This window comes from Hordeum vulgare, unplaced genomic scaffold (assembly GCF_904849725.1).
Source record: "Hordeum vulgare subsp. vulgare unplaced genomic scaffold, MorexV3_pseudomolecules_assembly, whole genome shotgun sequence".
Lineage (NCBI taxonomy): Eukaryota > Viridiplantae > Streptophyta > Magnoliopsida > Poales > Poaceae > Hordeum > Hordeum vulgare.
In genome coordinates, this window is record NW_025422542.1 from 24,527 (window position 1) to 38,971 (window position 14,445).

General features: G+C 36.1%; 3 protein-coding genes and 3 non-coding genes across 6 annotated transcripts; 3 read left to right on the forward strand and 3 right to left on the reverse strand.

The window, feature by feature from the left end:
• Window positions 1–93: 93 nt before the first annotated feature.
• On the reverse strand, window positions 94–1,949 carry LOC123419585 (ribulose bisphosphate carboxylase large chain). Its single transcript, XM_045107191.1, has one exon. The coding sequence runs from the start codon at window positions 1,635–1,637 to the stop codon at window positions 198–200; it is 1,440 nt and encodes a 479-aa protein (XP_044963126.1). The 5' UTR covers window positions 1,638–1,949; the 3' UTR covers window positions 94–197.
• A 91-nt stretch (window positions 1,950–2,040) lies between these two features.
• Window positions 2,041–4,009, forward strand: LOC123419584 (ATP synthase subunit beta, chloroplastic). Its single transcript, XM_045107190.1, has one exon. It carries the CDS (start codon window positions 2,420–2,422, stop codon window positions 3,914–3,916), a length of 1,497 nt encoding a protein of 498 aa, XP_044963125.1. The 5' UTR covers window positions 2,041–2,419; the 3' UTR covers window positions 3,917–4,009.
• A 694-nt stretch (window positions 4,010–4,703) lies between these two features.
• On the forward strand, window positions 4,704–14,394 carry LOC123419586 (photosystem I assembly protein Ycf3). The gene is made up of 3 exons (XM_045107192.1): window positions 4,704–12,153; window positions 12,913–13,140; window positions 13,864–14,394. The coding sequence occupies exons 1-3, from the start codon at window positions 12,030–12,032 to the stop codon at window positions 14,022–14,024; spliced, it is 513 nt and encodes a 170-aa protein (XP_044963127.1). The 5' UTR covers window positions 4,704–12,029; the 3' UTR covers window positions 14,025–14,394.
• On the reverse strand, window positions 8,376–8,448 carry TRNAF-GAA. The gene has a single exon. It is a non-coding gene; the product is annotated as a tRNA-Phe (tRNA).
• TRNAT-UGU lies at window positions 10,045–10,117 on the forward strand. Its single transcript has one exon. It is a non-coding gene; the product is annotated as a tRNA-Thr (tRNA).
• TRNAS-GGA lies at window positions 11,333–11,419 on the reverse strand. Its single transcript has one exon. It is a non-coding gene; the product is annotated as a tRNA-Ser (tRNA).
• Window positions 14,395–14,445: the final 51 nt, after the last annotated feature.

The following is a 14,445-nucleotide window of genomic DNA, read 5'->3' on the forward strand; positions in this document are numbered from 1 at the left end:
TATTCTAGATATATAGAATAGACGAATCTCGATTTGTCAAGTCTCATGATCATATCATGATCTATTTTTATTCGGCTCAATCTTTTTTATAAAAAAAAAGATTGAGCCGAGTTTAATTGCAATCAATTAGAAGAATAAAGAAGAATTACTGCATTTCATAACTTATTTTTTTCTCTTTTTATTTCGTTTATTTTTTTTTAGACCTTCTTATCGATAGTATCTACCGGCTCGAACTCGAATTTGATCGCCTTCCATACTTCACAAGCTGCGGCTAGTTCAGGACTCCATTTGCAAGCTGCTCGGATAATTTCATTACCTTCGCGAGCAAGATCACGCCCTTCGTTACGAGCTTGTACACAAGCTTCTAAAGCCACTCGATTAGCTGCTGCACCAGGTGCATTCCCCCAAGGATGTCCTAAAGTTCCTCCACCAAATTGTAATACAGAATCGTCCCCAAAGATTTCGGTCAGAGCTGGCATATGCCAAACATGAATACCACCTGAAGCTACCGGTATAACACCTGGCATGGATACCCAGTCCTGAGTGAAAAAGATACCGCGAGCACGATCTTTTTCAATAAAATCATCGCGCAATAAATCAACAAAACCTAAAGTCATTTCGCGTTCCCCTTCTAACTTACCTACTACTGTACCGGAGTGGATATGATCTCCCCCAGACATACGCAATGCTTTAGCTAATACACGGAAATGCATACCATGATTTTTCTGTCTATCAATAACTGCATGCATTGCACGGTGAATGTGAAGAAGTAAGCCATTGTCGCGGCAATAGTGAGCCAAAGTAGTATTTGCGGTGAATCCCCCGGTTAAGTAGTCATGCATTACAATAGGAACCCCTAATTCTCTCGCAAATACAGCTCTCTTAATCATTTCTTCACATGTACCCGCAGTCGCATTCAAGTAATGCCCCTTGATTTCACCGGTTTCGGCCTGTGATTTATAAATAGCTTCGGCACAAAAGACAAAACGGTCTCTCCAGCGCATAAATGGTTGTGAGTTTACGTTTTCATCATCTTTGGTAAAATCAAGTCCACCACGTAGACACTCATAACACGCTCTACCATAATTTTTTGCGGATAATCCCAATTTTGGTTTAATAGTACATCCCAATAAAGGACGGCCATACTTGTTCAACTTATCTCTTTCAACTTGGATACCATGAGGCGGGCCTTGGAAAGTTTTTGAATAAGTAGGGGGAATTCGTAGATCCTCCAAACGTAGAGCACGTAGGGCTTTGAACCCAAATACGTTACCCACAATGGAAGTAAACATGTTAGTAACGGAACCCTCCTCAAATAGGTCTAATGGATAAGCTACATAACAGATCCATTGGCTGTCTTCCCCAGCAACAGGCTCGATGTGATAGCATCGTCCTTTGTAACGATCAAGACTGGTAAGTCCATCAGTCCAAACAGTTGTCCATGTACCAGTAGAAGATTCGGCAGCTACTGCAGCCCCTGCTTCTTCGGGCGGAACCCCAGGCTGAGGACTTACTCGGAATGCTGCCAAGATATCAGTATCCTTAGTTTCATACTCTGGGGTGTAGTAAGTCAATTTATAATCTTTAACACCAGCTTGAAATCCAACACCTGCTTTAGTTTCTGTTTGTGGTGACATAAGTCCCTCCCTACAACTCTTGAATTAAGAATTCTCACAATAACAGGGTCTACTCGATGTTAATTAGGCGTAAATGAAACTTTAGCAAAAATCTCGTAAAACAAAAAGGATATTCAATTAATATAATATCAACTCATTAAAGAAAATTGAGGGCATGCTTAGGTTAATGAATATGTTTCATTCATATATAATGCGTACACCCTGTGTATGTTCTATCCTATAGGAATTCCACTATAGGAATTCGATAGGAATTGAGTTGTTGTTATGGTAAGTTAACACGGTTCGTTATTAAACCATGGATTTGATTTACCAAATCCATCATTATTGTATACTCTTTGATAGGTATAGCGCAACCCAAATTAATCCCTAATCCTTATTTTACAAGTTCTTAATAGGTCTCTTTTCTTATTTGGAATGCAAATACCTAACTAAATACTAATAAAATTCTTTGTTGACAGCAATCTATGCTTCACAGTAGTATATATTTTGTATATCGAAGTCCTAGATAGGAAAGTAGAGTAGGCACAGATCCTCCACAAAAGGCAAAATGTATATGAAAAAAAGATTGATTGAACTTTCCAACGGACTCATTCCATGAGTAAACGATTGAATGGGATTCGCTTGGGCAACGAAATCAAGTCCTGGTCCCCTTTTCTCTCTTATTGAATTAACTAATTCATTTCCTTTTTACTTTTGGATTTTTTTTGATTTGATTTGGCATTATTCAACAATAAAAAAAGAAAAATTTCGACAAATTCCTTTTTTTTAATTATGTGATAATTATGAGAACCAATCCTACTACTTCTCGTCCCGGGGTTTCCACAAGTGAAGAAAAAAGTACAGGTCGTATCGATCAAATTATTGGACCCGTGCTGGATGTCACTTTTCCCCCGGGCAAGTTACCTTATATTTATAACGCTTTAGTAGTCCAGAGTAGAGACACTGCCGATAAGCAAATTAATGTGACTTGTGAGGTACAACAATTATTAGGAAATAATCGAGTTAGAGCTGTAGCTATGAGTGCTACGGACGGGTTGATGAGAGGAATGGAAGTGATTGACACGGGAGCTCCTCTCAGTGTTCCGGTCGGTGGAGCTACTCTCGGACGAATTTTCAACGTTCTTGGGGAGCCTGTTGACAATTTGGGTCCTGTAGATAGTAGTGCAACGTTCCCTATTCATAGATCTGCGCCTGCCTTTATCGAGTTAGATACGAAATTATCCATCTTTGAAACAGGTATTAAGGTCGTCGATCTTTTAGCTCCTTATCGACGTGGAGGAAAAATAGGACTATTTGGGGGGGCTGGAGTAGGTAAAACAGTACTGATCATGGAATTAATCAATAACATTGCTAAAGCTCATGGGGGCGTATCCGTATTCGGTGGAGTAGGGGAACGGACTCGTGAAGGAAATGATCTTTATATGGAAATGAAGGAATCCGGAGTAATTAATGAAAAAAATATTGAAGAATCAAAGGTAGCTCTAGTCTATGGCCAAATGAATGAACCACCGGGAGCTCGTATGAGAGTTGGTTTAACTGCCCTAACTATGGCAGAATATTTCCGAGATGTTAATAAGCAAGACGTGCTTTTATTTATCGATAATATCTTTCGTTTTGTTCAAGCAGGATCAGAGGTATCCGCTTTATTAGGGAGAATGCCCTCCGCAGTGGGTTATCAACCTACTCTTAGTACAGAAATGGGTTCTTTGCAAGAAAGAATTGCTTCTACTAAAAAGGGATCTATAACTTCGATTCAAGCAGTTTATGTACCTGCGGACGATTTGACCGACCCTGCCCCTGCCACAACATTTGCACATTTGGATGCTACTACCGTACTTTCCAGAGGATTAGCTTCCAAGGGTATTTATCCAGCAGTAGATCCTTTAGATTCAACATCAACTATGTTACAGCCTCGGATCGTTGGCAACGAACATTATGAAACTGCGCAAAGAGTTAAGGAAACTTTACAACGTTACAAAGAACTTCAGGACATTATCGCAATTCTTGGCTTGGATGAATTATCGGAAGAGGATCGTTTAACTGTAGCAAGAGCAAGAAAAATTGAGCGTTTCTTATCACAACCGTTCTTTGTGGCAGAAGTTTTTACTGGTTCTCCAGGAAAGTATGTTGCTCTTGCGGAAACTATTAGGGGATTTCAACTAATCCTTTCCGGAGAATTAGACGGCCTACCTGAACAGGCTTTTTATTTGGTGGGTAACATCGATGAAGCTAGCACGAAAGCTATAACCTTAGAAGAGGAGAACAAATCGCAGAAATGAAATTAAATCTTTATGTACTGACTCCTAAGCGAATTATTTGGGATTGTGAAGTGAAAGAAATCATTTTATCCACGAATAGTGGCCAAATTGGCGTATTACCAAACCACGCCCCTATTAACACAGCAGTAGATATGGGTCCTTTGAGAATACGCCTCCTCAACGACCAATGGTTAACGGCGGTTCTGTGGAGCGGTTTTGCGAGAATAGTTAATAATGAGATCATCATTTTAGGAAATGATGCGGAACTGGGTAGTGATATTGATCCGGAAGAAGCTCAAAAGGCACTTGAAATAGCCGAAGCTAACTTGAGTAAAGCTGAGGGTACGAAAGATTTGGTTGAAGCGAAGCTCGCTCTCAGACGAGCTAGGATACGAATCGAGGCTGTCAATTGGATTCCCCCATCCAATTGAAGACAATCCAGTGGTTTATAGTTGATACAAAGAAAAAGGGAAGAGGGGTAGAAAAAGTTATTAGATAGCGAAGCGAAGTAAGTCCAATGCTATCTAGTAATTTTTCTACCTACTTACCTACTATTGGATTTGAACCAATGACTCCCGCCGTATGAAAGCAATACTCTAACCACTGAGTTAAGTAGGCAATTTATCACCACAAAGGAAGACCCATTACTTCGATCGATTATATATTGAATCCCTTTTCTAAGCAATACCGCTCTGTTATTGGTCTGTTATATACTAAATACTAAACTAAATACTAAACAGATACAGATCAAAGGGATATCCTCTGGCATTAGAAAATATTCATCTTGACAAGAAATTCTCTATATGTTAAGATATCTCTGATAAGGGCTATAGCTCAGTTCGGTAGAGCAACTCGTTTACACGTGCGCCAATGCTTTTCAAAGGAGCTTATTATGCAATGAACATAATCGATCTTATTGCAAAATCAATGTCTTACTTCATAGATTCGAGAGAATAGGAGAACAGTAGCCTGACAAACAGTCGGTTCAGTCCGATTCAGGTGCCAATTCAGGTGCCTAATCAAATAGAACCCTTATGGATTTGCTAGTTGATAAGGTAAATATCCAGCCCACTAAATGCTAGGCGTAATGAGGATAAGGGCCTCCAAAAAACTTCTTTTCGTTCTATGAACTTTAAGGTGTATGAAGTCTCATAGTTAACTCTTGCAGTGGAACGATAGAGACTCCATTTCACTTAGGTTGATTTAATTTAGACCAGAGGCAGACCTAAGTCAAGGTAATCCTCCTTTGAAACACTTTGGTATTGCTCCTAGATAGATCATAATACAAAAAATCAATCAGAGCACAGGGAGCCATCTCATTATCTTTCCGTAAAGAAAAACTATGGTGGACTAACTGATCTTTAAATCAGTTTATGAAAGAGCCCAATGCAAAAAAATGCATGTTGGGTCTTTGAAACAGTTCAAATCATTTCGATAATAATCCGTTTGATCTGTTTTACCGAGAAGGTCTACGGTTCGAATCCGTATAGCCCTAATATGCCCTTTTTTCTATTTTAGGATCTCTATCCTATGTTTTCTTTAGTTTAGTATAGTTTTCATTTTCGCATTAGTATTTGTTTATAGACTGGATAGGCGCCTGCGACATAGAATAGAGATAAAAGCATTACCAAAGGCTCATTCATCGAAAATCAAAATCATACAGACAGGAAAAGAAAAACGAAAAATAGAAAAAATAAAGTAAAGAGTAAATAAGAAAACAGAATATTCTGTCTCATAGTTCTGAAATAGAGTTCTTTATTTTTATTTTTATAGTATTACTTCTCATTATACTGCATAGATTAGTCCTACTATCTTAATTAGGTTCTAATTATTCTAATTAGTAGTATTCTCATTTTTATTTAATAGTCTCTTATTATTATTAAATAGTAAATAAAGGATAGAGCTATTCTTTTTTTATAGAGATTCTAGAGAAAGCGAGACAAAGTGAAACGATAAAGTTTTCTTTATATAAGAATTAGATCTACATACACCATATCTAAATAGAATGGAAATCCAAAAGAAAGGGAGTTGGGATTCCATTGGATGAATCTTTAAAGAAGATGCAGCACAGAGGAAACAAAGGCTAAACTAAGCGCTTTTGTTTGAACAAAAAAGATTCTTGTTTCACCGAGGAAAAGAGAGAAGTTCTGGATAAATTGACAATGCTGAATTGAATTGACTAATTTAAGTTCCGCCTATTCCACATTAATGGGAGTACATTATGTTTCTGCTTCACGAATATGATATTTTTTGGACATTTCTAATAATAGCAAGCCTTATTCCTATTTTGGCATTTTCGATTTCAGGGCTTTTAGCCCCGGTTAGTGAAGGACCAGAGAAGCTTTCTAGTTATGAATCGGGTATAGAACCCATGGGAGGGGCTTGGGTACAATTCCGAATACGCTATTATATGTTTGCGCTCGTTTTTGTTGTTTTTGATGTGGAAACCGTCTTTCTATACCCTTGGGCAATGAGTTTCGACGTATTGGGTGTATCCGTTTTTATCGAAGCTTTGATTTTCGTGCTTATCTTAGTTGTCGGTTTAGTTTATGCATGGCGAAAAGGAGCCTTGGAATGGTCTTAACTGAATATTTAGACAAAAAAAAAGAAGGAAAAGATTCTATTGAGACAGTTATGAATTTGATTGAGTTTCCCTTACTTGACCAAACAAGTTCCAATTCTGTTATTTCAACTACACTAAATGATCTTTCGAATTGGTCAAGACTCTCCAGTTTATGGCCCCTTCTATACGGTACCAGTTGTTGTTTCATTGAATTTGCTTCATTAATAGGTTCACGATTCGATTTTGATCGTTATGGATTGGTACCAAGATCAAGTCCTAGGCAAGCAGACCTAATTTTAACAGCCGGTACGGTAACAATGAAAATGGCTCCGTCTTTAGTGAGATTATACGAGCAAATGCCTGAACCAAAATACGTCATTGCTATGGGAGCCTGTACTATTACAGGGGGAATGTTCAGTACGGATTCCTATAGTACTGTTCGGGGAGTTGATAAGTTAATTCCTGTGGATGTCTACTTGCCGGGCTGCCCTCCTAAACCGGAGGCAGTTATAGATGCCCTAACAAAACTTCGTAAGAAGATATCGCGAGAAATAGTTGAGGATCGAACTCTATCTCAAAATAAAAAAAGATGTTTTACTACCAGTCACAAGCTTTATGTTAGGCGCAGTACTCATACAGGAACTTATGAGCAAGAATTGCTCTATCAATCACCATCGACATTAGATATATCTTCTGAAACTTTTTTAAAATCCAAAAGTCCAGTACCTTCCTACAAATTAGTGAATTAGGAGGGGGGGGCTCTTTTGTGTAGAAAAAGAAAAAGCAGAGCAATCTTTCAAACTTGCATCCGAAATGGGAAATATTTATACAAAGAGGGAGAGATGAAGACAATGCAGCAGGGTTGGTTATCTAATTGGCTAGTCAAACATGAGGTGGTTCATAGATCTTTGGGCTTTGATCACCGAGGAATAGAGACTTTACAAATAAAAGCAGGGGATTGGGATTCCATTGCTGTCATTTTATATGTATATGGTTATAATTATTTACGCTCCCAATGTGCTTATGATGTAGCACCCGGTGGATCTTTAGCTAGCGTGTATCATCTTACAAGAATACAATACGGTATAGATAATCCAGAAGAAGTCTGCATAAAAGTCTTTGCCCAAAAGGATAATCCTAGAATTCCGTCTGTCTTCTGGATTTGGAGAAGTGCCGATTTTCAAGAACGCGAATCTTATGATATGGTGGGAATCTCTTATGATAATCATCCGCGCCTTAAACGTATCCTAATGCCTGAAAGTTGGATAGGCTGGCCCTTACGTAAGGACTATATAACCCCCAATTTTTATGAAATACAAGATGCTCATTGAATGATAAGAAATTCGTGCTCACTTATACAACACAACTCCAGATTTTATTCAAGTCAAGGAATATTTTTAGGTTCTTTTCCTAGATGAAACGGAATACCTATTTATAATTAATTCCTATTATACAAAAGCATTCCAGATAGACTGAGCCAAAAAAGGGTTTCATTTGGATTCCCCTATTTTGAAAATCACATATTAATTTCCTTCATATGAACAGAAAAATAGGATGACTCAAAGAAGTTCTCTACCAGGAACTTTGTATCGCGCACATGACTTAGCACAACTAGGAAAATAAGATAAGATAAAGATAAGCAAGACTAAAAAAATATTCGTCGGAATAGTGGAATACAAAATAAAGAAACGCAAAAAAATAAAGGGGAACCTAATCTCACCCCCTTCCTTATCATAAAGAAAGGGTATATTTTAAAACTTCTCTAAAAAGAAGTGCCTCTATATTTATATTATAGATTTATCCACTTAGATGAATAAATCATACTCTATCTATATTATATATTATTAATAAATATGTATCACAATCCATCTCGAGGTATTTGGATCAATACCTATTCGGTGGATCTTTTTTTTTCTCTGCCAGGAACCAGATTTGAACTGGTGACACGAGGATTTTCAGTCCTCTGCTCTACCAACTGAGCTATCCTGACCTTTTCTTGTGCATCATCCTAGTAGAGTATTTGTATCTATGTCAATTAAAAGGACTAAAAAATCAATTAAAGTATTTCAAATTCAAAATTTGAAAGGGGGGGGGTAGCCCTATGCATTGTGCATGGTTTACTTAAATAATACTTAAAAATAGAGTGAATAACCAAGATTTCTTGCCGATACTCTAATAAAAAAGAAATCTATTCAATGAATAGGATAAGATCCATTGAGTTCTCTTCGCATTCCTTTCCTTTGTGAAAGAGTAGAATGAGAAAGCTAATGAATCTTAAACCCATTGATAAAAAGAAAAAAAAAGAGGATTTGGGGATAGAGGGACTTGAACCCTCACAACTTAAAAAGTCGACGGATTTTCCTTTTACTAGAAATTTCATTGTTGTCAGTATTGACATGTAGAATGGGACTCTCTCTTTGTCCTCGTCCGATTAATCCACTTTCTTTTTAAAAGTTCTCAAAACTTTGAATTTGAATTGAAGAATTTGATTATTCAATATTCGAATGGAGTGGATTCACAATAATTCAAAATAAAATTATGATATGAGTTTTTTATTTCATAATCATTTCGAATTTTATTTTGAAATTTTAAAAAAGATAAAGAACCTATATTATAATATGAGTTCTGTGATTAATCGTTTGCTATGTCAGTATCTATACGTGTTTATTAAATGTATAAAGTATAAAACCCCTCTTTCTCTAATTTAGAATTAGAAGGAATTCCACTAACAACACAACGTAATTAACTCGATTCGTTAGAACAGCTTCCATTGAGTCTCTGCACCTATCCTTTTCCTTTGTATTCTAGTTCGAGAATCCCTTCTCAAAACACGGATTTGGCTCAGGATTGCCCTTTTTTAATTCCAGGGTTTCTCTGAATTTGGAAGTTACCACTTAGCAGGTTTCCATACCAAGGCTCAATACAATCAAGTCCGTAGCGTCTACCGATTTCGCCATATCCCCACTTCCCTCTTCTTTGAGACCAGGATTCCTTGTGTAATTTCATCCATCTCTTAGTTTTTTTTTTGAATCATTGAGTTCATCACTCAACGTAGTCTAGCAGTTCAGTTCGACTCTATTTGAGAGACCCCGCTTGCTTATTGCAATTCTGAATTACATTGATTCTATCCTTGATGTATTTGCAATTCAATCCGAATCAATATATCCAAAACTTTTTATCTCCCCCACCTCCCGTCTTACTTTTTTATAGTATTCGAAATTATACTATAACGCTGGATATTTATTCTTTTTTTCTAATCAGAATTATCAATTTTATTTACTCTGACTTTATGTTCCCCTTAGTGAAATATTAATCCTCAAATTATTAACAAATAATAAAGTCTATAATGATCGAATGAAAATACCCATAAAGTCTATAATTTTCTTTTTAAATATCCTATAGTTAAGCATATCAAGCTAACTTTATCTTTAAGAAGTTTTAGTATTTTTTTATTTAGTATTTTTTTATAAGTAGAACTTCAAATTTAGAACTAGTTAATAGCTAAGAGTAATAACTAATATCTGAGATTTTACGGATTTCCTATACTATACCTATTTCTATTTGTTACACTATTTCCGTTATGTAAGCCCACTTAGCTCAGAGGTTAGAGCATCGCATTTGTAATGCGAGGGTCATCGGTTCAAATCCGATAGTCGGCTTTTTTTTTCTCTATCGATGTTCTACGAACAAGAATCTCTTTTTTTCCGAATTAAATGGAGAATCCAGGATCTTTTATGTTTTTTACCTTACTATTTTGCTAGATACAAAACAATAAAATAAATAATATATATACAAAAAATACAAAAAATACAGATTTTGATGAAATTCCATTTTTTGTGGTACTTTAGTTGATTTTACTCTGTTTATCCTGTAGTTTAATTCAGTTTTAATTTCGATGTATTCTGTAATGTAAATACAATGAAATTAATTGTGTAAAATGAAATTTCAATAAAAAAAAGGAGTCTTCATGTCCCGTTATCGAGGACCTCGTTTAAAAAAAATACGCCGTTTGGGAGCTTTACCAGGACTCACTAGAAAAACACCTAAATCCGGAAGTAATCTTAAAAAAAAATTCAATTCTGGGAAAAAGGAGCAATATCGTATTCGTCTTCAAGAAAAACAGAAATTGCGTTTTCATTATGGTCTGACAGAACGACAATTACTTAGATATGTACATATCGCTGGAAAAGCAAAAAGGTCAACAGGCCAGGTTTTACTACAATTACTTGAAATGCGTTTGGATAATATCCTTTTTCGATTGGGTATGGCTTCAACCATTCCTGGGGCCCGCCAATTAGTCAACCATAGACATATTTTAGTTAATGGCCGTATAGTCAATATACCAAGTTTTCGTTGCAAACCCCGAGATATTATTACTACGAAAGATAACCAAAGATCAAAAGGTCTGGTTCAAAATTATATTGCTTCATCGGACCCGGGGAAATTGCCAAGCCATTTGACGATTGACACATTGGAATATAAAGGACTAGTAAATAAAATCCTAGATAGGAAGTGGGTCGGTCTCAAAATAAATGAGTTGTTAGTTGTAGAATATTACTCTCGTCAGACTTGAACTTAATGAAAAAAGGAAAGGTTCATAGAATTTTCTTCCCCTTCCCCTTTCCCCGAACTAAATAGCCCTAAGACCATTACCATTAATTCGTATTTTCCCATCAACTAGCTAAAATTGATTAACCCTAGGATTAGGATCCTTTTTGCTTTTTTCCTCTATGTTTACATACCACAGTAATTTGCTATAGAGAATTTTTAATTTCTATTAAATAAAAATAAGATAATATAAGATATTATTACTGGAATAAATTGCTATTTGATTTGATACATTGTGATCCTTAACGTTGATGAATTAAGAAAAACGGAAAGAGAGGGATTCGAACCCTCGGTAAACAAAAGTCTACATAGCAGTTCCAATGCTACGCCTTGAACCGCTCGGCCATCTTTCCTACATAACTTATTATGGAAAATAAACTGAGTGAATAGCGAGTTTTCTTATTCCTGCAGTACAGGTACAACCGCAACCGCTCGGGGGTTCCCTAGTTCTATTGGAAAAATTCCTTTTGATCTAGGTGGAAGGATACAGGATTTTTTACTAGAAATTGCGCTCGCTATAAAATAAAAGTTTTAATTTAGGTTTTCCCGCAACTAAAGAAAAAGAGAATGCAAGAATTCTTCTTATTGCATAATAAAATAAAGAAACCTTAGAATTCCGTTTGCATAAGATACGCTACACCATTGAAATCAAAAATAGAGTATGAGACAATTAATAACTTTGAAAACACGAAATAGTTGATGACATAAGTTGTTGTTCAGAAATAGGAAAGTGGAATGAAATCCAGTCTTAGTCAAATATTGCATATCTCTTCGTGTCCAAGCAGAAGGAAAAGGATACAATTTGAGCTGAGCGGAAAATCCATATCTCTCTTATCCATTTAAAACATATGGATTTAGAGCATATGGATCAATCTATTTATAATTATAAGAATCGAATGTGTTTGTTTTTATGTTATTTTGTGAAGGAATGAAAACAATTCTATATAGAATGGCTTGGGAATTATGCCTAGATCCCGTGTAAATGGAAATTTCATTGATAAGACCTTCTCAATTATAGCCAATATTTTATTGCGAATAATTCCGACAACCTCAGGAGAAAAAAAGGCATTTACTTATTATAGAGATGGTGCGATTTGACTCTTTTTTTTTTTGCTTTTTTTTAGACCTACCTATACCTCAGTCTTAGGAAAAAGAAAAGGGGTTGGCATAGAGAGAACCAAATTTGTAAAGCAAGCAAACCCACGCTTCGGGAAGGTGAGGCGAACTAACAATTCCTTCCGTCGTGTATCCTCGATTGATGCGGCTTCAGATACTTCAATTGTAGATTTGAGTATTGAGCGAAAGGTTACACCTACAGGATATGGTATGGTATGGATTACAGGCCACTCTATTAGTATCCGTAGGCAGCATAGGGGAGAAAAGCACTACACCTAGAAATAGGAATCAACAAGAGAAAAACTTTGGTAGAAATTACCCCTTTCCTGATCGGTATCAGGGCTGGGAAGAATGGTTGGGATAACAAACAACCATCAGGTTTGTACTTTGGATACCCCTATAACCATCAAAGATCGTTGAAGTAGCTAATTCCTCTAAATAGGAGGCGTTGAGAACAAAGAAATTATTGGAGCTATCGTTTTCCTCTAGCATTAATAGAATTCATTGGTGTTAAGAAAAACCTCTTGTGGGAAGGTTGGCTAGAGATTTCTTGGAAAAATACCAGCCCCTTTCGGTTCATAATGAGACGGGACTAATTCTATTTTGATTCTATAGATTAAGATTATTTCGCTTAGTACTATTATGTACAGAAGGGAGGAGCCGTATGAGATGAAAACCTCATGTACGGTTTTGGAACGGAGATTTTTTGAATAGAATGAACGACCGTAACGGATGTTGGCTCAATCCGAAGGAAATTATGCGGAAGCTTTGCAAAATTATTATGAAGCTACGCGACTAGAAATCGATCCCTATGATCGAAGTTATATACTCTATAACATAGGCCTTATACACACAAGCAATGGAGAGCATACAAAGGCTTTGGAATATTATTTCCGGGCACTAGAACGAAACCCCTTCTTACCGCAAGCTTTTAATAATATGGCCGTGATCTGTCATTACGTGCGACTATCTCCACTATAGAAAGACAAAAAAAGAGAGGATCAAATTTTCTAGTAAATACTGGAAAAAAGGGCTTTCTACATAGGGATCGTAAAAACAACGATTTTTCCCTATCAGCTGTAGGAAGGAAGGACACTTCACGAGAATCAAAAAACGAAGAAAGTATGGCCTATACTACTACTCTATGGATAAAGTTTCTCAAATTGATAGAGAAAGCACCGTAAAGATCAATTAGTGAGCGACTGGGTCGATACAACTAAAAAAAACTGCTTACTTATCCCATGATATGGGGCAAAATTTAGGAATCCGCTTATGTAATAGAGCCGATCCACTAAGGGATTAAGCAGCGGTGTAGTATCAGATCCCAAAGATAGTAAGTTCTTTTTTCTTTCTTATGGAAAAAAGTCTTTTTCAAGGATTCTATAGAGATTTCATATATGAAACCGGGATAGTTACCTTTCAGAAAATTTGAACGAAGGCTCTATATCTATCTATGCTTCATTCTTCTGAAGGTGGGAAAAAAGATCAAACTAATTATTGAGAAAAATTAGGGTTTGAAACTTAGGTAATTAATTTCTTCTGCTTAACACAAGAACAAATTGGATCGATTTTTGATAAATCGAATTCAGTTAAGATAGGGGAAATTAAGATAGCAATTTCTGAGCCGTATGAGGTAGGAAACTCTCAAGTACGGTTCTAAGGGAAGGAACTGCCTATTCCGACCGAGGAGAACAGGCCATTCTAGAGGGTGATTCGGAAATTGCGGAAGCTTGGTTTGATCAAGCTGCTGAATATTGGAAACAAGCTATAGCGCTTACTCCGGGAAATTATATTGAAGCACAAAACTGGTTGAAGATTACGAAGCGCTTTGAATTTGAATAAGACCATGCTCCTTTTTTTTCCTAAAATGGATGGTTTGGTTGTTGATCCATTAATCAAATAAATTAGGTCGTAAGATCGAATCAAGAATTTCATTATATCCATTTCTTATACCTTCTATTTTATAAGATATTTCATAAGAATAAACCATAGGGATAGGGTCTAGAATAGAAGTAATAAAGTGAATAAAAAAAAGGGGGCCAATCTAAATATTGCTAATATATTAGAACCATCTTATTAATAATTCTAATGAGTTATCTTGGAATTTAGAATCAAATAAAAAATAAAAAACCCTATATTATGCTCAAGGAAAGTAGATATAGATAGGAGCTTATGCCCTAAAAAAAAATACACTAGTTTCTTAAATTTAAAATAAAAAAGATTTTTTCTTACGCCGAGAAATATTTGTTTTTTCAAGATAAAC